Source organism: Mytilus californianus, unplaced genomic scaffold, assembly GCF_021869535.1.
Source record: "Mytilus californianus isolate M0D057914Y unplaced genomic scaffold, xbMytCali1.0.p SCAF_6, whole genome shotgun sequence".
In the NCBI taxonomy this organism is placed as follows: Eukaryota; Metazoa; Mollusca; class Bivalvia; order Mytilida; family Mytilidae; genus Mytilus; species Mytilus californianus.
Window position 1 is genome coordinate 90,146,752 of NW_026262712.1, and position 24,005 is coordinate 90,170,756.

Genomic DNA, 24,005 nt, shown 5'->3' on the forward strand with positions numbered 1-24,005 from the left:
CAGGACAAAGTTCAATTTATAATTTATTATTTTTCAAAAATATTTCATAGACATTGCTTTAAATTTCACATAACAATTAACATATAGTAGACAAGCAAAAAGAGTATCAGCCAATAATTAAATTATGTTTAATGCAATGATTTACAGATCAGTATTTGTACCCCTACCGAAGATGGCATGGATGTTGAAGCCTCTACACAGTGGATAGACTTAACTCAACAGTCTACTGCCATGGTGCTTGGGTTACCAGAAAGCAGGTATACAGTCCTCAGCGATATATAACTTTTTGAAAACTCAAATACACATGCAGTTGTAAGATTCTTAACAAATTCAAGAATTTGTCATTGGAATGTAGAGAACGAGTTCAACATAAATGACAAAAAGATGAAAACTTACTCAAATTATTCAAGTGAACAATAAAAGAAAATAGTGACAACCTGAAAAAGTGCACATGATATTACATATGTATTGCGATTGTTGGAAAATGGACACAAATGCAAGTTTAATTATTCCGAATTTAGAAATTGCTGTGTAAAAATAATGCTATTAAAATTCAAAATGTGAGGTTTTTTTTTTGCCACACCTATTTCGTTGCAATTTTTGCAATAATAAAAACATTGAACAAATTTCTGAATTTACAATATTCTGTTTTTGTTAAAAGATAATCCTGAGGCATTATACACTCATGGGATATAAATTTAACCTCGACATCGTTTAAATATTGATTGCTTTTTACCATATTTGAAATCAAGTGCACCTTTAAAGGTAAAAGCAGTCTTTGTGTGAGTCATTTTTTCAAAAATTAATTAATTTCAGTATAAATGTGAAAGTGAAGAGACTTGGTGGAGCTTATGGCAGTAAGATTACAAGGAATTTAATTGTGTCCGCTGGCTGTGCTATAGCTGCTCAAATCATGAAAAGGTATATACATTTATATTTTTACAATATAGCAGGAAACACTGACCTTTTTATGAATTTTTTTTATCAATATGTGTTGGTAATGTAATTTTAGCATGGCTAGATACACAGATTTATATTATTTAAGCCATTGCTGATTTTCTTGCAAGTGGTCAGTTTTGTCAAATGCAAAATGCCCAATAACTCAGGCAGATTTAAGAAGTATTCAAAGGTAAAGTCAACAGAATCAAACTGATTCATCTACATATCATCGGTGGTTTTCTCTGGGCACTCCGGCTTCCTCCACCAATAAAAACTGGCCGCCACGAAATAGCCCAAAAGTGGTGCTTAAAAGTGGCGTTAAAACACCAAAAATCAATCAAAATCAATCTACATAACATTATATACCTCACAATGATTGTATTAGCCATTGAACAACAAGTTGCAAAACAAATGGGTGAACACAAACATGTATTGTTCGTGCTTTAGATGTGTATTTTTACTGTAGATTTTTTTTCTCCATTATTATTCCATCCATTATTTATCTATGCCGCAGGTAGATGTCCATTCAATTTACTGTAAATTCAGAAATTATTGCGTGCATTTATTATTGCGACTTTGTCATTTAAGACTAAAATGCGATTTTAATTTTTTGCGATATTGAGAAAAATCCTGTTTAATTCATATAAAAAATTTCAAAATGCGAGTTTAAATTATTACGATTATAACCCTGTCGCATTTTTCACAATAATGAAAACATCGCAATAATTTCTGAATTTACAGTATACTTCACAATCATTTGTTGAAATATCATAACTTTAGGAAGAATAAGTGTATTTTAAAAGTTTCTGTCCTAGCTATGTTAATAATATCATTTAATTTGTTTATACATGTATTATGTTTAAGGCCTGTGAAGCTAAATATGGAGTTTCATACAAACTTTAAAATGCTTGGAAGACGTCCATCTTACAGAGCTGACTATAATGTAAGTTTTCAAATTTAACATCAAACATATTATACTCAAGTACATTTTTTTTTTTAATTAACTGTCATTGGCAAATTTTGAAAAAAGCACCATGTTATGTTTGTAAGGGAACTTATACAAACATCTAGGATTAAGATTGCAAATGAATACTAAGATAACTCCTTAACCAATGAATAAGGATAAAACAACCTCTTTGACTCTTTTACATAGCAGTCAAATATGGGATTCCGAAACAAGTTTGGAAAAACTTTTTTTAAATCCGTCTCCCGAAAATTAATTAATACCATCACATGTTGATATGTGTGTGGTGTTGGGTTGCTGCCTCATTTGTCTATATATTTCAGATCTCTCATTTGTTTATATTATTTAAATTGAATATTTTTTAACTTGACTAAAGTGTAAGTGAAAGTATTTTGATGTAACATTTTTCAAGAAATATCCAGTCACGTGGAGAGTCAAGAATCTTTAAACAAGACTTTTAATTTTCCTTTCATGACAGGTTGGCTGCACTAATGATGGGATGTTAAATGGAATCAAAATACAGATATATAGTGATCTTGGTTATCTTCCTAATGACAACAACCTACCTGGAATTGCCTCCTGGATGGACAATGGTAAGATAAATGGTTATATTATATATTATGACGTAGTTGATTATTTTTCTAGGATTATATATTATGTCATAGTTGTTTATTTTTCTAGGATTATATATTATGACTATTTTTCTAGGATTATATATTATGACGTAGTTGTTTATTTTTCTAGGGATTGATTCAAGCCAAATTGTTTTTCTGATATTTTTGAGAAAAAAATTTGTACCTGGGTTTGAGATCTTTCCAAAATAATAAAAATAAAACATAGGCTACCTTGCTGTTTGTCAAGAAATGATGCTTTAATTCATGATTTTTGTTAAAGACGCACTAAGCTTTCTGCATGAAAGAAAAAAGAAAGACATGCCATAAGTATTATTTGATTTGAAAACTTGACTGAACTTACAAACTACAAGACGAAATTAAGAAATTGCTTACTTTTATGACCAGTTATATAATATGCTGGTATATTCATTATGTCTCCTTTTTTCAGGGAAGTTCTATTGTTTCTTTTTGTTTGCTTGTGTGTCCATCATGAAAATTTATAAGTTTTTTAACTGTTTACATGGAAATGGAACAAACTTGATGGAATTTCTTATACCATTACATATAAAAGAAAAAAAATTAATTGATATTTTGGCATTTCCCTAGAGAAACATTGATATTGTCATTTCTTTTAATATATAGTTTGGAATAGAATTTAACAAAACAGAATTCTTCCAATCCTGTAGCCAGGGGTGGGAGTTCGAGGGGTTCGTATTCACCTGCCTTTGAAAACAAATAAGCACTATTAAAGTTGACGTTCTGTTTGAATTGTGACTATTGAAGTTGAGATTTTGTTTGTTGCAAGTTGATGTAACCCACCCTTGGAAATTCCTGGCTACGGGCCTGGCTTCATATCGGGTATAGTTGAGCAAGAAATACATAATTTTTTCAATTCAGAGATTTTTTAACTGTCATACATATTATAGGTTCAAAAAAAGAATTTCCTATATTATAGATCGGAACAAAGTTGAAAAAATTGCATCATAGCATATGTACATGTAGTTGTGTATTTTGAATTTTTTTGTCAAACTGTAGGTGAATAAGGTTAAACTTTAAGGACATTTTGTGGTAGGGGTGTGTCATCATGAACACTTAATTTATTTTCACAATAACTTCAGTTATAATTGATGGATAGATACAATTGTTTTCCCTTCATTATTTTGTACATAAATTAGGCCGTTAGTTTTCTCGTTTGAATTGTTTTACATTTGTCTTTTCGGGGCCTTTTATAGCTGACTATGCAGTATAGTCTTTGCTCATTGTTGAAGGCCGTATGCGACCTATAGTTGTTAATTTCTGTGTCATTTGGTCTCTTGTGGAGAGTTGTCTCATTGGCAATCATACCACACCTTCTTATTTAAATAAGTTCTACACCATGATTGGATCTATTATGGAAATTTTAATACAATGTTCTTCGGCATTAGTCAAAGACTAGTATTGATTTTGGGGAAACTGTCTCCACAGATCTATATAAAAGGACCAAACACAGGACCTTGAATAATGTTTTCTGTATCCCTAGACCTAGTCCAATTGATATCAACCCCCCCAAAATTGAACTTTAAATAAAATTGAGAATGGAAATGGGGAATGTGTCAAAGAGACAACAACCCGACCACAGAACAGACAACAGCAGAAGGCCACCAACAGGTCTTCAATGCAGCGAGAAATTCCCGCACCCGGAGGCGTCCTTCAGCTGGCCCCTAAACAAATATATATACTAGTTCAGTGATAATGAACGCCATACTAAACTCCAAATTGTACACAAGAAACTAAAATTAAAAATAATACAAGACTAACAAAGGCTAGAGGCTCCTGACTTGGGACAGGCGCAAAAATGCGGCGGGGTTAAACATGTTTATGAGATCTCAACCCTCCCCCTATACCTCTAGCCAATGTAGAAAAGTAAACGCATAACAATACGCACATTAAAATTCAGTTCAAGAGAAGTCCGAGTCTGATGTCAGAAGATGTAACCAAAGAAAATAAACAAAATGACAATAATACATAAATAACAACAGACTACTAGCAGTTAACTGACATGCCAGCTCCAGACTTCAATTAAACTGATTGAAAGATTATGTCTTCATCATATGAATATCAGGCACAATCCTTCCCGTTAGGGGTTTAGTATCATACCATCATAACATATATGAGAAGAACATAACCCGTGTCATGCCAACAACTGGTTTTTAAATAAATGTGTTTAGTGCAGATGCAAAGACCCTATAAGTGAATCAATATCAACGCCAAAATATGCAATCTTTAATGACCTGACAACAGTATCGTAACTATATCCCTTCTTAATAAGTCTATTTAAAGGTTTTGTTAGTTTCAGAGGTGAATACTGACATTTTTGTGCTTTATAAAGAATATTTCCATAAAAAATTGGATGTGAAATACCTGAACGTATAAGAAGTCTGCATGTTGAGCTATATTTACGAATGATGTCCTTATACCGATGATAAAATTTAGTAAATGTTTTGACTAGTTTGTGATATCGAAAACCCTGGTGTAATAATTTTTCAGTAATACATACATTTCTCTCGTTAAAATCTAAAACATTGTTACATACACGAGCGAATCGTACAAGTTGAGATATATAAACACCGTAAGATGGTGACAAGGGAACGTCACCATCTAAAAATGGATAATTAACGATAGGAAATGAAAAATCATCTCTTTTATCATATATTTTAGTATTAAGCTTTCCGTTAATGATATAGATATCAAGATCGAGGAAAGGGCAGTGGTCATTGTTAGTATTAGCTTTATTTAAAGTAAGTTCAACAGGATAAATTTCTTTAGTATACATACTGAAGTCGTCATTATTGAGAGCCAAAATATCATCCAAATATCTAAAAGTATTATTAAATTTGTGTATCAGATGTTGTTTCGATGGGTCTTTACTGATTTTTGTCATAAATTGTAACTCATAGCAATACAAAAAAAGGTCCGCAATAAGTGGTGCACAGTTAGTCCCCATTGGAATTCCGATAACCTGACGATATACGGAATCTCCAAAGCGAACAAAAATGTTATCTAGTAAAAATTCAAGGGCATATATAGTATCAAAGCATGTCCAATTGACATAGTTTTTTTGTTTATTGCTACTAAAAAATGACCTAAAAGAGTTTGAACATATATATTCACATTCTGACTTTTTAAATGCCCATTTAATTAGGTGTGTGAATTTTTTCTTAATGAGAATGTGAGGCAATGTGGTATATAGGGTAGAAAAATCAAAACTTTGAACAGATTCAAAATCACCAATATATGCATGCAATTTATCAAGTACTTCCAACGAGTTCTTGACACTCCAAAAGTAATTAATTCCACTATTTTCGAAGGCCTTATTTGAACAATTTATTATCAGGTTTTTGATTGTACCAAGTGTACTGGTAAGAAGAATAGACAATTTAGTAGTGGAACAATGGCTTGAAGACGAAATGAATCTATATTTGTAAGGTGTTTTGTGTAGCTTCGGAAGCCAATACATAGTTGGGACTTTCATTGTATTTGGTTCTGCTTGTGAGGCGGTAGCTAAAAGTTTATGTTTGTTACAGATGTCGTTTTCTGAAAATGGAGTCAGTTGGAATGTTGGTGAATTGGTGATTTCTTTTTTCAGAACCTCAATGTAAAATTTACGTCAAACAATAATTTTAAAGCATTTTTTTTTGAAGAGATATGAGTAAGTTAAGAAATCTTCAATTATAGACAAGTGACTATTATTGGATATATTTAATGTGTGCATTATCAATTATAAGCTGACATTCACAGGTTATATTAATTTTCTATCTTCTTGCCGATGTAAGCTCTTGTATCAACTACATGCATTTAGTATATTATGATGTTTCAAAGATTGGTTATTTTTTGGAGTAGGGAGATCTTAATTTTTATGTAAACTTATTCTAGTTACACTTATTTTCTAATTTCAGCATACTTTTGTGAAAACTGGAAATTAACACCGGTGGCAGTAAAAACAAATAAGCCAATGAATACAGCTTGTCGAGCACCAGGTTTGATAATGCAGTTTTTCTTTAGTTTACTAATTTCATAAGTTTGGTTAACTTTGAAGCACGTCTTCCAAAATGCTTGTATTCAATACTAGTCAAATTTTCTTTTAAAGATGACTAACTGAGAGGAAATTCAACTGTTTTTTGTTCAACAGGTTCTACACCAGCCATATTCATGATGGAATCTATTATGGAGAATGTTGCTAAGGAACTCAACCTTGACCCTACATTATTTAGAACTATCAACCTATATAAACAAGGACAGGTAAGGTATTTTTTTATTTTCTGTAGTTCATATACAGATTTCAGTGAACACATTACATAACCTTCATCAGGTATGTTAGAAACCAAATGTTAGGGAAGCCAAATACATAAAAAGTTAGTTTGAACTTCAAAACTGAAAGGTCATCTAAGGTAAACATTGCCTGAAGGAGTTGCAACCTTAGTATTGGTACAAATAAGTAAAATATAAACTTAAAATTTATAACAAAATACCAAAAAGTTTGTATGTGCATCAAAACTTTTAACTATAATAGCTATCTTATGTCAACGTTGGGAGATGCAGCTTATTGAGGTTAAAGTACAATTTCTTAATTTAAGGATTTATGTTACTATTGTTAGGTATTACACGCTTTGTGAACTGTTTCCTTCATGAAATACGACAAATTTTTTCAGTGCTTTTAATTTTCATCAGAGCCAGATATTTTGCATGCAATTTCTTAAAATAATTTCTGTTTTGTTGTTGGGGCATGGTATTAATTCCTAAAAAGGGATTTCAAAATTATACTGGTATTGTATGGAAACAATAAAAGATGTCATTTTTAAACATGAATACCTGATGTAATTTATTCATGATGATTAAAAATTGTTTTAAATGTTTAGTTTATGCAAGAAATTATTATAGTTCATATTGTATGGACTATTTTCTATGTTTATAACAAATTAGCAAGCACTGTTTTGCTCCCAAAATCCCATGATATACTTGGACATTTTGATACCAGCCAACAGAAATGTAAAGGGGGAACAATTCATAAAAGTAATTAATATTACGAATGTCGCAAAAATTATTTCTTTTTTTCTGATAGAAAACACCTGTAGGAAATACATTGAACTACTGTAACATCAGACAACTGGTGCCAGAGCTTATGTCCTCGTCAGATTATAAAAGTAGAGCTGCATCTGTACAGGCTTTTAATCAGGTAAGTTTTGTGTAATTGCAGAATCATATTAAAATAACCTGATCAGATGTAATGACTAATTGAGGAAAGTAACTTATTGAATATTTAATTTTGTCAAGTGTTTTTATTTTCATTTTTTATTGAAACGGAGACAGCGGAAATCCATCTTGATATATATAGAACTAAAACAAATGGGCAAGGATGATAATGAAAGGACCAAGTGACATCAGTGATACATTTTTTTTAAATTGGTATAGGATATTGAAATGTTAAATATTAATGAATTTATGTAACAGAAACACATTTTCAACTAGTAATATTTACTACAAGTACTTAGAAGGTATTATCCAAGTAAAATTTTTTAAAAAGCAAGTTCTGAACAAATTGTTGTAAAAAAATCAGTTCTTTCATTTTTTAAAAGTAAAAATTAGGTACTAGTATTTCAAAAATGAAACATCTTTTCAAATTAATTTTATGTTAATGATGAATAATTTTATAGATTAGTCAAGATAGTTTAAAAAAAAAAAGGAAGATTCACAGTAAAAGCCAATTTACCTCACTAGTTAATTGACAAGCAGATGTGAGACAAGGCTGTCTAAGATAACAACAATAATATAATAATGGCAATTTTATTAGCTTGGTAACCCAAAGCCTTACACCCCCCTTGTACATGATATATGACATAATGAAAAATATAACCCCAAACCCAAACAAGAAGGGGGTAGTTTGTTAAAAAGAAGGTTATAAAGAATAGAAAGATGTCATGGCTTTGAGACGCTGGTCTCTATCAGAAACAATATAGCGTAAAAAACAATCATTTGACCAATAACCTAACAATTTAATGTCACTGTCCGAAAGACCTACAGATCCTGCCCAAGTGGCAGCACCCCTACGAAAAGAGTGTCCCCCATAACTTTGAGGATTACAGCCAAGGTGTTGCAACAAAAAACGAAGGCATTGGAGAAAAATAGTATAAGACAAACAACTTTTGTCAGATAACCTAAATAAAGGATCCAAGGGATCTCCAGGTAAGGCAAGCACGCGGGATAAGGCTTCATACGGACAAAGCTGGTGACCGTGTAACAATGGGAGAATTACCTCAATAGGCTTAGAATGAAACTGCAGCGTCTTAGTAACTTTGAGCGTTACAAGCATACCCTAGCTACAAGGCAGCACATCTACCCTTCGCAAATTGATTTCTGGATCAAAAGAACCTTTGACTAAAAAATTGTTTGGTCGCAAAAAACCATAAAAACCTGTAAGGCAAGCAGCCCAAAAAACAATATTATTATGACATTCAAGATTTAAAATTGACTTAAATCTTAACAACAGTTCTGGCGTAACAGGTGCCTTACAATTTTGACTGGTACTAAGTTCCCGTTTGACACCAGTTAGTAAATGCCTGACATTCCAACAGCTTGCAATAGGGTCTGGTTTGTCGTGCGATTTATGCAGCACAGAAATAATGTTCAAATACGATCGTATCGAGCTAAACGCAAAGCTTTACACATCCACAAGAAAAGCAATGTAAAGTTCTACAGTTTTGGTTGTGCATGGCACTGGTTTTAGGTCATAATTTTCACAGAATTCGAGATAAGTCTTGAGATGAGTACGGTAAGTTCCTGAAGTTGAACTAGCCCACCCCTTGCTTTTCAAGCGAACCACGCTGTTCTCCAACATTTGCGTTTCCATCGTTTCTCCATCTGGAATTAAAAAAGTCAAAAGACATGTGATTTAGTAGCTCGATAGTCGTAAACGGTTTATAAAATAAGTGGCTCACAAGTTTATCATAAAGCCTAGATAATTGTCCTGGTTCATGAAGTCTTGACGCGGCGTCAGCAATAACATTATTACGACCACTGATAAATTTGGCTCTTATGTCGAAATTGTGTGTAGCCGACAACCAGAAAAGTTCTCTCAACTGAGTCATTAAAGTTTTGATTCTAGAACTACCTTTGTTAATGATGCATTTTGTAGTCATGTTGTCTGTAGATACGACAACATGTTTATTAGTCCACAAATGTCCCCATCTCATCACGGACAACACAATAGCCATAGTCTCTTTAATATTTATGTGATAGTTCTTAAAATTCGGTAAATCTGTGTCCCAATTCACATAAAAAAAATCACCTTCATAATATCCAGCACCACCATGTAAACACGCATCAGTTTGCAAGCAAGTAACTGGTTTAGAATCTAAAAAAGTTAATGTTCCATTGAACACATTCATAAAATTAACCCACCATGCAATATCAGAAAAGAAATCTGTTGATAAAAGTATTTTTGCATTCCTATTCGTTGTACTTACATTTGATAGGTTATCAATTAATCGCCTTACAAAAGTTCTACCCCCCTTTACCATCTGACAAGCCCAATTTAGTTTGCCACACAAAGATTGTAGTTGTTTCACACTGGCTCGTTTGCGGTTTTGAAAAGATAAAATGACATCATGGAATTCTTGTCGTTTCTTATCAGGCATAGTGAGAGACAGAGAACATGTGTTTATGACAATCCCTTAAAATGTTAAACTTTGAGATGGACCCTCAATTTTATTCCAGCTGATGTTGAAACCTAATCTACGTAAATTATCGATTAGTAAACGAATTCCTGTTTGACACTTATGAAACGTATCTTCAATCACTAAAAAATCATCTAAATACGCAATGCAAGTAATATTATACGTACATTTCATGATTTCACAGACAGATGCATTTAATTGCTAAAAAATTTTAGGGCTTTGCGCTTGACCAAACGGAATTTTAGCATCATACATATATGTTGGAGAATCGTCCCCATTAAACATCCACTGGAGGCCTGTCAAAGGATAATCAGAATCTTGACACTTTACGGATCTATAAGCACTCTTTAAATCTGTTTTCCCGAGATAATCATTACGTTTAATTATCTTCAATGCATGTCGTAAATCCATGTAAGAACAACTAGTATCCGTAGTGTATGAATTAAGAGAAATGCCTGTCAGTAGGCTAACATCATGAATGATACGCACATCGCCATTTGATTTTTCTATTGCACCTATTGAGCTGATTATAAATGTAATTTCAACCGTTTGAAGGAACTGAATTAGATTGAAATTAATTTCTTCTAGTTGTCTGCCCATAGACCGTTATTTGTATTCCCGCGCTTCATGGGATATAACCATTCAGCACGACAGGGCCGATTCGATTAGATGTGTTTCCCAGTTAATACCAAACATGGATTCAGATACACCCTCTGAAGAAATATCTTTGCGTACAGTTTTAGACGCAGTTAATCGTCAAAAGCAGGATATTGAAGTTCTTGTGGACACCAAAATCAGCGAAAAGATTAATAGTTTGCACGACGAAATCCACGGAACAAACCAATGTATGAAATCTCAAGTCAAGAAGTTGAAGTCGGACTCCCAGTATAAATGGCGTTCTGAAGGTTATAAAATTCAGTTCAATGGTAATACCGAAAATTTAGAAGATTTAACCTAGGCTCTGTGGGCTATTGACAATGGCAAAGTTGACTATGCCAGAGACATTATTGCATCATGTACCGATAGGCTTAAACAAAGAAATAAGTTAATAAAGATCGCGGACACTTCTGATGGGGGATGGGACACCGCTCGCCAGTACGAGGCAAACCCAATTGCTAGCGATTCAGAAGACGAGTCCAAGATAATCAGAGCTGAAAACGGGGCCATTAGGAAGAAAAAGGCAAAGAGCAAACCAGCTCCTAAACAACAGCAGGTTCCTTCCACTGCCAACTCTAGCTTTAAACCTCAACAGCCCTTTCGAGGGGGCCAGCCGTCTTGGTATGGAAGTTTCCAGTATGCCCAAGACCAGTATGCTGGAAAATCTCAACGGGGACCATGCTTCAACTGTGAGTCTTACAAGCACTGGAGAGTTAACTGCCCCTTCCAAAACAACAAGACAGCAGCATCACACAAAAGAAACTAGTTTTGTGAAAGATGAGTATAATTTTGACACAATTTCTTTAGAAAATTTGTCTGAACCAACTTTTACACATGATTATATCGAATATGAGCAAGATGGTACTGATATAATTGTTAAGGGTAGGCTGAAGGAAAATATCCAATTTTGGATAAATATTGGTGCTTATGATTATATTATTGACACTATAAGAGATGGTTATAAGTTACCATTTTATTCTATTCCTCCGTCTACGTATTTATATAACAATGTATCAACTTTAAAAAATTCCGATTTTGTGCATACAGCTATTCAGGATTTATTACATAGAGGTTTGATAGTTCAGTGTAATAAGCGACCTTTCGTTGGTAATCCTCTTACTGTATCAGTTCAATCTAATTCAAAGAAAAGATTGATACTTGATTTGAGAGCGGTTAATAAACATTTATGGAAACAGAGCGTTAAGTTTGAGGATATGAGAACTGCTCAACAGCATATTAAATTGAACTATTCTATGTTTAAGTTTGATGTTCACTCAACTTATCACCATGTTGATATTTTTGAACCACACACAGAGTATTTTAGGTTTTTCATGGACCATTAATGAATGTCCTACATTTTTCAAATTTCTTGTTTTACCATTTGGATTAAGTACAGCTTGTTTTCTTTTTACTAAACTGACTAGGCCGCTTGTAAAGAAATGGCGATCTGAAGGTAAACAAGTCATTATGTATCTTGATGATGGGTTAGGTATTGAACAAGATAAAGATATGTGTAAGATTGTGTCAGAACAAGTTAAGCTAGATTTAGTTAAAAGTGGCTTTGTACCTAAGGCCGAAAAATCATTGTGGGAACCTACTAAACGTCTGGTTTGGTTAGGAACATTTATTGATACAGAGTATGGCTTTTATAAAATACCAGATAATAGAATAGATATTAAGATGATACATTCTATTGATGACATTATATCTTGTTTAACTGGGCCTAAAAGCGTGTACGTGAAAAAAGTTGCATCTAGGTCAGATAATATCTACATACTTAGTTATTGGAAATTTAGTTTATTTAATGACTTAACATTTAACTATAGACGTGAACACATCTGCGTCTTGGTATTCTTATATTATACTTTCTGAATCTAGTATTGAACAGTTACAATTCTGGAAACTGTATATTAGTGAAGTTAATGTAAAACATTTTAGTGTTGATGAATCATGTCATAGTATTATCTATAGTGACGCTAGTGATACAGGCTTTGGAGCTTATATTGTAGAAACACCACAAAACATTGCACATGGTATGTGGGTTGAATCAGAACGTAGTAATAGTTCAACTTGGAAGGAACTTTCAGCGGTTAAGAAAGTATTGCTGTCATTAATTAATTTTATATCTGGAAAAAAGGTCAAATGGTTTACAGATAACCAGAATATTGTGAGCATTGTTAGCAAGGGCAGTACAAAAACTATTTTACAAAATTTAGCGTTGGACATATTTAGCGCATGTTTGAAGTACAATGTCAATATTGATATAGTTTGGATACCTAGGACACTAAACGAAAAAGCTGACTTTTTGAGTCGCATCGTTGATCATGATGATTGGGGTATATCATATTATATATTTCAATTGATAGAAGCTTTATGGGGACCTCATGAAGTAGATTGGTTTGCTTCTGACCACAATTTCAAGTTACTGGTATTTTATTCAAGATTTTGGAATGAAAATTCTTCTGGTATTGATGCTTTCACAGTTAATTGGTTTGGGGTTAACGGTCTTTTTGTACCGCCTGTATTTCTTATACCACATGTTATTAATTACATGAGACAATGCAACGCTGTAGGTACATTGATTGTTCCTTGTTGGCCATCCGCAAGTTATTGGCCTATGCTATGCCCAAATGGGGGCGATTTTACAGATCAAGTTATTGCACATGTAGAATTACCAAGCGGTAAGGAGTTTTATACTCCTGGTAAAAGCAAGAAGGCCATTTTTGGTAATACTGATCTTAAATTTAAGATGTTAGCTTTGAGGCTAGATTTCAGAAAATAATACTGATATGTATGAAGGTTGTAAACCTATTTTGTTTATGAAGCTGTTTATGCTTATCTGAATTTTACAGATGATATTTTAGATAGATATAACAAGATATTTTAAAGGCTGTATTAGTGCCTTGTTTGTGTACTAACATTACAGTGCATATCTGAATTGGTTTCAGATTTTGGCATTAAGGCTATAATTGGCCTTGTTGAGAACTAATATACTAACAAATACAAATGCTTATGTTAAGTATTTAAGACTATTGTGCATAGTCTTGTGAGATGTACTAACAAGTATTTTTCTGTTGGTAGTTTCCATCATTTAAGATGCTATTATTGTTTAATTATTGTTTATACATGTGTTTTTGCAGGCTTATGAATCTGAGATTAATTCTTTGTCACCAACTCTGCATACCAATGTTGATGTTCTTATGGATTTACTTTGCGAATCTAAAGCTGTCAGTACCGTTAAAACTTATCATGCAGAATTTATCCGTTGGAAAAAGTGGGCCGTTCATAACGGTATAAATGGTTGTGATATTTTACCGGCAAAACCTTTGCACGTTGCACTATATTTATCTTCATTAGTTCATAACAGTAACACTGCTAGTCCGGTTATTTCAGTATTTTATAGTATACAATGGGCACATCATATGATTGGTCAAACGTCTCCTACCGAAAATTTAGTTGTGAAAAATGTTTTAGAAGGTGCAAAACGGCGCTTAGCTACACGAACTGAGAAAAAGGAACCAGTTACTCCTGAGCTTCTAACTAAAATGTATAGTTCATTATTTAAGGAATACAATGTTATGTCACCGCGTATTATTTGCGCGTGTTTACTTGCTTATTCTGGATTTTTGAGAGTGTCCGAGCTATTAAATATACGGATATGTGATATCACGTTTGAATTAGGTTATGTATCTATATTTATTCCGAAAAGTAAAACTGATATTTATCGTGATGGCAATTCTGTAGTAATAGCCTGTATGGATTCCGATATTTGTCCAGTAAAGAATTTAAAGTTATATTTGTTGTGGGATGATATTTTGCCGGATTCAGATGAAATTATTTTTAGAAATTTAACAAAATTCAAGGATCGATATGTACTTCGGAAGGATAACAAACCACCGTCTTATACGCATATAAGAGAATTATTTATTGGAGCTTTTCAACCATTTGTGTCAGATATTAAAAAATATGGATTGCACAGTTTACGTTCTGGTGGAGCTACAACTTGTGCCAATTTAGGCATTTCCGATCGATTGTTCAAAAGACATGGTAGATGGTGTTCAGAGACCGCCAAGGACGGTTATATTAAAGACTCTTTAAAAGACAGATTAATTGTTTCTGAAAATTTAAGTTTTAACCTGATAATGACTTTTTATTTTGAAAGTGAATTAAGTTCTATAAGCAAGATAAAAATTTTATTGCCCGTTCTTTGTAGTTCAGCACATGGCACTGTCGTGTGGGTATTCAATTTGAACTTTAGTTTGGTTTTTATAAGTGTTATGTGTATAGAGTTGGGTAGTCTATGGGCGTTAGTAATCATAGAAGAAATGTAATTTCAACCGTTTGAAGGAACTGAATTAGATTGAAATTAATTTCTTCTAGTTGTCTGCCCATAGACCGTTATTTGTATTCCCGCGCTTCATGGGATATAACCATTCAGCACGACAGGGCCGATTCGATTAGACGTGTTTCCCAGTTAAATTTTTTTATCTTGCTTATGTGAATTTATTTGATGTTATATTTACTGTTTTGATTTCAGTAGTATTTATTAATTACTGACTATATTTTGTCGACATGATATTATGTATCATAATGTGCAATTATAATCAGCACATGGCACTGTCGTGTGGGTATTCAATTTGAACTTTAGTTTGGTTTTTATTAGTGTTATGTGTATAGAGTTGGGTAGTCTATGGGCGTTAGTAATCGTAGAAGAATGAGTTTAGTTTTAGAAACTACATAATTCCCAAGTTCAATTTCTAGTTTAATTTGTTTTTCAACAGCACGATGAAAACAGAAAGCGGACGAGTAATTTTTTCTATCTACAAGCAGATGCGGACCATAAAAAACACTAAGCTTAAAACCATCTTTTACACCGTTTAAAATAAAATCTCTGTCTTCCACAGAAGCAGGCAGCAATCGGTTCCACGCCTCGAAACGTAAACAATTTAAGTTTTTTGCTGCATGGTGTAATCCTAATTCTGAGGCGCATACGGATTTTTTGCGACTTTGTCAATATGAGTGGCACTGCTGTGTCCCTGACCTGAGATAGCAGAATGACTGCTTGACATACAAATAGCACAATGGTGCATCATTCGACAATCTTAGCGGTAACAAGAGTTATTATTAAAGCTCCTGCAGATTTCTTGCCCGTTGGGTAAAAAGGGGCCTCTCCGACGATTGTTATTAGCTGATTGTTTTCCATGCGGTTTTGTAGCATCGTTCATGGCTCTCGTTGTTGGATTTTCACGTTTGGACACAAGTTGGAAATCTCTTAAATCCTGACGATATGTCCCCCATGTAAATTTTTCCTCCGCCTGCTTGTCTCTGTACTCTTTGTCATAGAGCAGGACAGAGTACCAAACATATTTTGAGGCGAGACTGAAGATGTCAGCTGTATAGTTAAGATATGTATTAACATTAATCTCGGTATTACGTTTAAGCAATTCCTGCAAAATTCGAATGTAAGCAAAACCCCACTCTTCCATAGAAATCTTGTCTAATGTTTTCTTTTTGCCTACCCGAAATTCCATATCCCCGGCAAGTGTTATCGTTTGGTACTGAGGGATAGGCTCTGGCCAAAGAAAATCAACAATCTGCATTGCTTTGCCTGATTTCTCTGTGCTACATGCAATAATGTCAGAAATTTCATGAATTTGCTCACCTTTTGTAGAATTTTGAACCAACGCGGCGGCAGACAGCTGAACTGTTGGCAGTAGTTGAAGGTTTTTAAGATTGTCCTTTTCCTCTTCAATTTTTCGTTTTAACTCCACTTTTCTTTTCTCGGTTTTCAAACGTTTAAGTTCGTTTTCTAAGGCATCAATTTCCTCATTGTCATTATCCTGTCGTTAACTTTTCAAAGGAGTCTGCAAATTCCTCATCACTTTCACTGTCGCTATCTTCTTTGTTGTCGTGTGTATCACTTTCAGTTTCCTTGTGTTTTGTTGCTTTCGGCTTCAAACTGTCAATTATGTCTTTGAGTTTTTCACCAGCATTATCCCTTTTTTCTCGTGTACTAGCCATAATGGATTAGGAGCTTAAGAAAAAAAGTGCTTGCATGCTTACGAAGCTGATCACAATGTCATGTGGTCGCTATCTCTGCAAGGCTGCGCATGAGTGAGGGGTCGTCTCAAGGCTAGCTAACCCTGGGATATTAATACACGTGGCTAAAATTACATTTATCCTAAATTACACATTAAACAGCAACCCAACAATTTTTTTTTACCAAATTCATTGTGGTATCTTTGTAATTTTGTATTAGAGTTCTTTATGTAATGAATAACTCAGTAATCTTTCCTAAACATTTTATTCTTTCTAATGTAGGCCAACAGATGGAAGAAAAAGGGTTTATCAATTGTCCCTATCAAGTTTGCCTTATCCTATGCAGGGGTCCATTATAATGCTATTGTAAATATTTATGCTGGTGATGGCAGTATTTCTATTGCTCATGGTGGCATAGAAAGTGGACAGGGGATCAACACTAAGGTGGGTAAAAACTTGTTACTGTGGATTCATTTATTTTCGTGTATTTCAATTTTCGTGGATTGAGGAAAACTCGTATTTCGCGGATTTTTGATTTCGTTGATTTTCCACACTCTGTATTATTATAATAACAGACCCTTAAAAAAAATGTGTACTTCGTTGAACATTTAAATTCTTGGTTTACCTTTTCCCTCAAAATACATGAAAATTGGTATTCCACAAGTAATAATGAATCCACAGTATATAAGATCAAAAGTTTATGAAGTGAAGTTTTTCAGTACACTCTTACTTATAATATAAATCTTCAGTTTATCAAACTTTCTTCCAGTTCAGTTCACCTCCTAAACGTTTGCCATGTGGAAGCTATTAATTGTTTTCATCCTGAATATAAAGGGAATATTTGCCATAGAACATAAATAAAGGAATTAATCTTGAAATTAGGAGGTAGTAATTGATGGTTATGTTAGTAATTAATGTTTAACAGAGAGTGTTTACAATGTTATATATAGTAACTGTTAATGATGCCAATTGTAGCATGACTAACAAAGGCAGGCAAATCATTTACATATAAAGCTGTGTATAATCCACCCTTATTAAGTTTTCTATTTCTATGGAACAACTTGTCCAAAATTAACAAAACTTGACTGGACGACCATAGGTTATGACCAACCAAAAATGTGGCCGGGACATTTAGATTTACATTTGGTACATTAAACAATATATATATATAATGTTTTTGTCTGTCCATCTGTCTGTCATCATTGCTAGCACCTTCCTTTTTCATTAGATTCTAAAAAATTGTAGATTTCCCCTCATCAAAATATGGATCAGTACAATAATCCAAAAAATCTGAAATAGGGAATCATTTTTTCCATAGAGGACTTGATAAATTATCCCATATTGATTTTTGTTGTCAGGATAATGCCTTCATATATTATCCGATGCTCTTGCAATTTGGGTGAAATGTGAACTCTTTAAAACCTCAGAAAAATCTGAAATGGGGAACAATGTTTTGTGAGGGGACTTGTGAAATATTCCATATTAATTCTAGTTGCCAGTATGACATCTTAATTTTTTTTTTATCCTGTTTAAATTTGGACAAGGTTTTCCACTTATTAAAATTGGGGATGCTTATCATAACTAGAAAAATCTGAAATGGGGGACTATTTTTGGGAGAAGGTGTACAAAAATATCCCAATATGAATTCTCTAATGTCACAATAATAGCATATTTATTTTTGACCAGCTTGTGATCATCTTCAATTTGTATTAAGACTTACACTCATCAAAACCTTGGTTGAGTTTGATCATCAGAAAAATCTGAAATAGAAGACCATTTAAGAGGAGAGGGACATCACTTGTAAAAAAGTCCCATAATAATAATGTTTGGGCATGGGGCATATGAGCCTCAGCTCACTTAAAAGATCGTTCATTAACCACTTTAATCCTTTCAAGCTGTATACTACATAAGCATTTATATAATATTCATGGATTATAAATAAAAGCAGGGATTAATGAAATTATAATATTTTGAAGTTTATGTTATTTTTAATTTGTTGTATATTTCTAAAATGGGTTTTTAATTTTTTTTAGGTTTCCCAAGTGTGTGCATATGAACTTGGTGTGCCTATGGATTTGATTAAGGTCAAGGCCAACACTACCTTAGCCAATGCCAATGATGTTACAACAGGAGGTAGTATTACCAGTGAGTTATGCTGCTTGGTATGTACTATGAGACCAAATAAATTGCAAACAAATGAAAATGTTTTTTGTTAAAATATCATTGTAGATTATAATTGTCAAAGTGGAAACTCAATAATGTGTAGAGTCAATTCATTTTTGAAATTTCTATAAGTCATCTTCTCTGTTGGAAAAAAAAGAAAGAAAATATGGAGACAGTTGGAGAGACAAACATTGAAAGTGTTAGGCTCGAAGGAATTTATTTTTTATTTTTGATACATTTTTAAGATTGTTTACTCTCTTCATAACTACAAAAGTACATACTTTTTTTTATAGTGTCTTCTAACATGTCTAATGCAAATACTTGCTTATACAAATGTATATGATTTAAAAAGAATCTTAGACTATTGTATATTATAGCTTTCTGATATTTTTTTCATAGGCTGTAATAAACTGTTGTCAAGATCTGAAAACAAGAATGGCACCAGTGAAGGCCAAAATGAAAAATCCTTCCTGGAAAGATTTGGCACAGAAATGTATAGAAGATAAAGTAGATTTATCTTCCAGATATTGGTAATTTAATAGATATAAGAAGATGTGGTATGAGTGCCAATGAGACAACTCTCCATCCAAGTCACAATTTGTAAAAGTAAACCATTATAGGTCAAAGTACGGCCTTCAACACAGAGCCTTGGCTAACACAATGTTGATAAGTAGTAGACACGCAAAACATTGGCTTTGATAAATTTTATTATAAGTCATTTTGCAATACACCGTTTATACATATCAGAGTAAGTAATAATGCAATGCCAAAAAATCATAGTAGGTAATCTAAATAGTTTAAAAGTCTAAATTCACATGGACCAAAAATAGAAAATAACCACCAAATAAGGTACCTTAGAGATAAAAAGAAATATTTGTATACTAATATAAAAGCTGTTTCCCCAGCATGTCTGTATGCTTTTCATCATAAGAACTTGTAAAAAAATTGAAATCAAATTATTTTGTTAATTATAGTCTAAATGATTGATAACTACAGTCTATACCACTAAAGGCAGGGATAGTCCTCATGACTATGATTTGCTTAGACCTGTAAACCATGTTAGATTGTCAATTGCTTAAAGCTGTATGCTGTTTTGGAAACGTTAATGAAAATGTTTTAAACTGAAGAATGTAAGACTTCCTGAGTATATATTTGCAAATGAATTAATACATTTTCATCTTGCCCTGTGGTTTATATTATACCTTTTAATATTTCCAAAGTCATTGTTGAGTTCTGCATATAAAGATTAAAAAAGGTAGGTTCTCTTGTTCTCTACATATAGTAATCATAATTTGTATATTTATATTTAGTGTGTTCCAACCAGGCACAGATGATATCCAATACAATTCATATGGTGTTACCTGCACAGAGGTGGAATTTGACGTCCTGACAGGTCAACACCTAATTAACAGGGTGGACATTTTGTATGATTGTGGAGAAAGGTAAAACTTTATCTTCAAAAGCCACATGCTGCTACATTTTATGTACTTCATTACTGTATTACAACATAAAGTATTGTTAATATGTTGTCAATGACATTGCATCAGAAGAAAGTTAGAACAAGTGAAATAAAATGCTTCGCTGGACCGCAGAGGTCGAACCCTGAACAGTTGGGGCAAGTATGGACACAACATTCAAGCTTGATACAGCTCTGAATTTGGATTGTTATTAAATATTTGACACAGCATAGGTTTCTGACACAGAAAGAATGTGGTCTAAGAACTTGAATTTTTTTAATTTACCTATTATGGTCCAATGTCCAAAATCAAAATACATGGTTAGATTCAGCATATCAAAGAACCCCATATATTCAATTTTTGTTAAAATCAAACAAAGTTTAATTTTGGACCCCAACTTTGGACAAACTTGAAAACTGGGCCCATAATCAAAAATCTAAACACATGTTTAGATTCAGCATATCAAAGAACCCCAAGAATTCAATTTTTGCTAAAATCAAACTAAGTTTAATTTTGGACCCTCTGGACCTTAATGTAGACCAATTTAAAAAACGGGACTTGAAATTAAAAATCTAAATACACGGTTATATTTGGAATATCAAAGAACCCCAATAATTCAATTTTTGATGAAATCAAACAAAGTTTAATTTTGACCCTTTTGACCTCAATATGAACCAATTTGATAGCGGGGCCCACAAATAAAAAATCTAAATTCATGGTTATATTCAGCATATCAAAGAACCCCATATATTCAATTTTTGTTGAAATCAAAACAAAGTTTAATTTTGGACCCCAACTTGGACCAACTTGAAAACTGGGCCCATAATCAAAAATCTAAACACATGTTTAGATTAAGCATATCAAAGAACCCCAAGAATTCAATTTTTGTTAAAATCAAACTAAGTTTAATTTTGGACCCTTTGGACCTCAATGAAGACCAATTTAAAAAACGGGACCCAAATTAAAAATCTAAAAACACGGTTAGATTTGGTATATCAAAGAACCCCAATAATTCAATTTTTGATGAAATCAAACAAAGTTTAATTTTGGACCCTTTTGACCTCAATATGAACCAATTTGATAGCGGGGCCCACAAATAAAAAATCTAAATAATAGTTAGATTCAGCATATCAAAGAACCTCATATATTCAATTTTTGTTGAAATCAAACAAAGTTTAAATTTGGACCCCAATTTGGACCAACTTGAAAACTGGGCCTATAATCAAAAATCTAAATACATGGTTAGATTCAGCATATCAAAGAACCTCATATATTCAATTTTTGTTGAAATCAAACAAAGTTTAATTTTGGACCCCAATTTGGACCAACTTGAAAACTGGGCCCATAATCAAAAATCTAAACACATGTTTAGATTCAGCATATCAAAGAACCCCAAGAATTCAATTCTTGTTAAAATCAAACTAAGTTTAATTTTGGACCCTTTGGACCTTAATGTAGACAAATTTAAAAAACAGGACCAAAAATTAAAAATCTAAATACACGGTTAGATTTGGAATATCAAAGAACCCCAATACTTCAATTTTAGATGAAATCAAACAAAGTTTAATTTTGGACCCTTTTGACCTCAATATGAACCAATTTGATAATGGGGTCCACAAATAAAAAATCCAAATACATGGTTAGATTCAGCATATCAAAGAACCCCACATATTCAATTTTTGTTGAAATCAAACAAAGTTTAATTTTGGACCCCAATTTGGACCAACTTGAAAACTGGGCCAAAAAATCAAAAATCTAAATACATGTTTAGATTTAGCATATCAAAGAACCTCATATATTCAATTTTTGCTAAAATCAAACAAAGTTTAATTTTGGACCCTTTGGACCTTAATGTAGACCAATTTGAAAACTGGACCCAAAATTAAAAATTTAAATACACTGTTAGATTCGGCATAACAAATAAATAAATGTGATCAAAGATTTTACAAATCTAATGCGCCATACTGTGCAATTAAAGATTACTTCTTGAAATTTTTCAATATTTGAAATTTGAAAAAAAAATAATATTTGAAGAATAATTCTTTTTAAATTCTGAAATCTGAAATGAGAAAAAATTGACCCCCCACAATTTCTTTTTATCCCCCCCTTTTTTCCCCAAAAAAATTCTTTCCCTCAAGATATGGTCATAATCTCAATTCAAATTTCCAATGGAGTTGGCAACCATAATTACCCATTTAAATTTACCATAGTGCTAACTTAATCTATTTTATAATAGAATTAAAAATATACTGTCAAATCTTTCATATGGATTTTTTTGTAAAAAAAAAAGATGTAACATTTGCAGATATTTTTACTGGTCTTCCTTTATAGATATGCATTTCTTTAAACATAATTTAAAAGCAGTGTAAGGGAAGTAACCAAAACGTTGTATTTTGATTACCTCCCTTACACTGTTTTAAATTATCTTTATTGTTCATTAACCATTACTTTATACATAATTTAAAAGCAGTGTAAGGGAGATAATCTCAATGATGTATTTGATTTATCTCCCTTACACTGCTTTAAATTATGTTTTGTACAAAAGTATTTGTCCATTAACCAGGACAACCTTGTTTTTCCCCCTTTTTTGCCCCTAATTCCTAAACGGTTTGAGCCATAACCCCCCAAAGCAAATCCTAACCATCCCTTTGTGGTATGGAAACTTGTAGTATAATTTCAGAGAGATCCATACACCGTTCCACAGTTATTGTCTGGAAACTAGAAAATGCTTATTTTTGGCCCCTAATTCCTTAACTGTTGGTACCATAACCCCCAAAATCAATCCCAACCTTCCTTTTGTGGTATTTAACCTTATGGTCAAATTTCAAAAAGATCCATTCACTTAAACTAAAGTTAGAGTGCGAAAACCAGTATGTATTCGGACGACGACGCCGGACGACGACGACGCCGGACGACGACGACGACGACGACGACGACGACGACAACGACGCCAACGTCATACCAATATACGACCACAAAATTTTTTTGGGGTCGTATAAAAACTTAGTTTCTTGCTTTTTTTACTTTAGACTCACATTAAATTTCTATATGATAAAACAAATTCCTAATTCAAAAAACTTAACCAACAATATAAATATTAAACTCATGACTGAAAAATTCTAATATTCACTCATGCACTGTGAGCATTCTTAAATTGATGTGTTTAAATAATCCATCACTTAATTATATATCCTTTTGCCGGTTAAGTGTTGTATTGAAATTTTCGTGCATTTTTCTAAATGACTACAAATCATCGACTTTTTATATATGATACCTAGTTTAACATTGGTCATCTAAAATGCGCGCTTTTCTACTTTCTTATATAGATATAAGAAGATGTGGTATGAGTGCCAATGAGACAACTCTCCATCCAAGTCACAATTTGAAAAGTAAACCATTATAGGTCAATTTGTATGGACTTCAACACAGTGCCTTGGCTCACACCGAAAAGCAGGCTATAAAG

At 32.8% G+C, this 24,005-nt stretch overlaps 1 protein-coding gene and 1 long non-coding RNA gene across 2 annotated transcripts in view; one reads left to right on the top strand and one right to left on the bottom strand.

Annotated features, from left to right (window-relative positions):
- LOC127706124 (xanthine dehydrogenase-like) overlaps positions 1-24,005 on the top strand; it is a 49,853-nt gene that overhangs the window by 19,458 nt on the left and 6,390 nt on the right. Inside the window, exons 21-31 of the mRNA XM_052210574.1 lie at positions 148-257; positions 817-921; positions 1,804-1,882; positions 2,382-2,496; positions 6,453-6,533; positions 6,686-6,795; positions 7,616-7,729; positions 17,205-17,366; positions 18,956-19,084; positions 19,485-19,615; positions 20,396-20,527. Of these exons, the coding sequence (XP_052066534.1) occupies positions 148-257; positions 817-921; positions 1,804-1,882; positions 2,382-2,496; positions 6,453-6,533; positions 6,686-6,795; positions 7,616-7,729; positions 17,205-17,366; positions 18,956-19,084; positions 19,485-19,615; positions 20,396-20,527 (1,268 nt within the window). The remainder of the gene's footprint in view (positions 1-147; positions 258-816; positions 922-1,803; positions 1,883-2,381; positions 2,497-6,452; positions 6,534-6,685; positions 6,796-7,615; positions 7,730-17,204; positions 17,367-18,955; positions 19,085-19,484; positions 19,616-20,395; positions 20,528-24,005) is intronic.
- Positions 21,340-23,541, bottom strand: LOC127706129 (uncharacterized). The gene is made up of 2 exons (XR_007984241.1): positions 22,333-23,541; positions 21,340-21,807 (listed from the first exon to the last, which is right to left on the bottom strand). It is a non-coding gene; the product is annotated as an uncharacterized LOC127706129 (long non-coding RNA).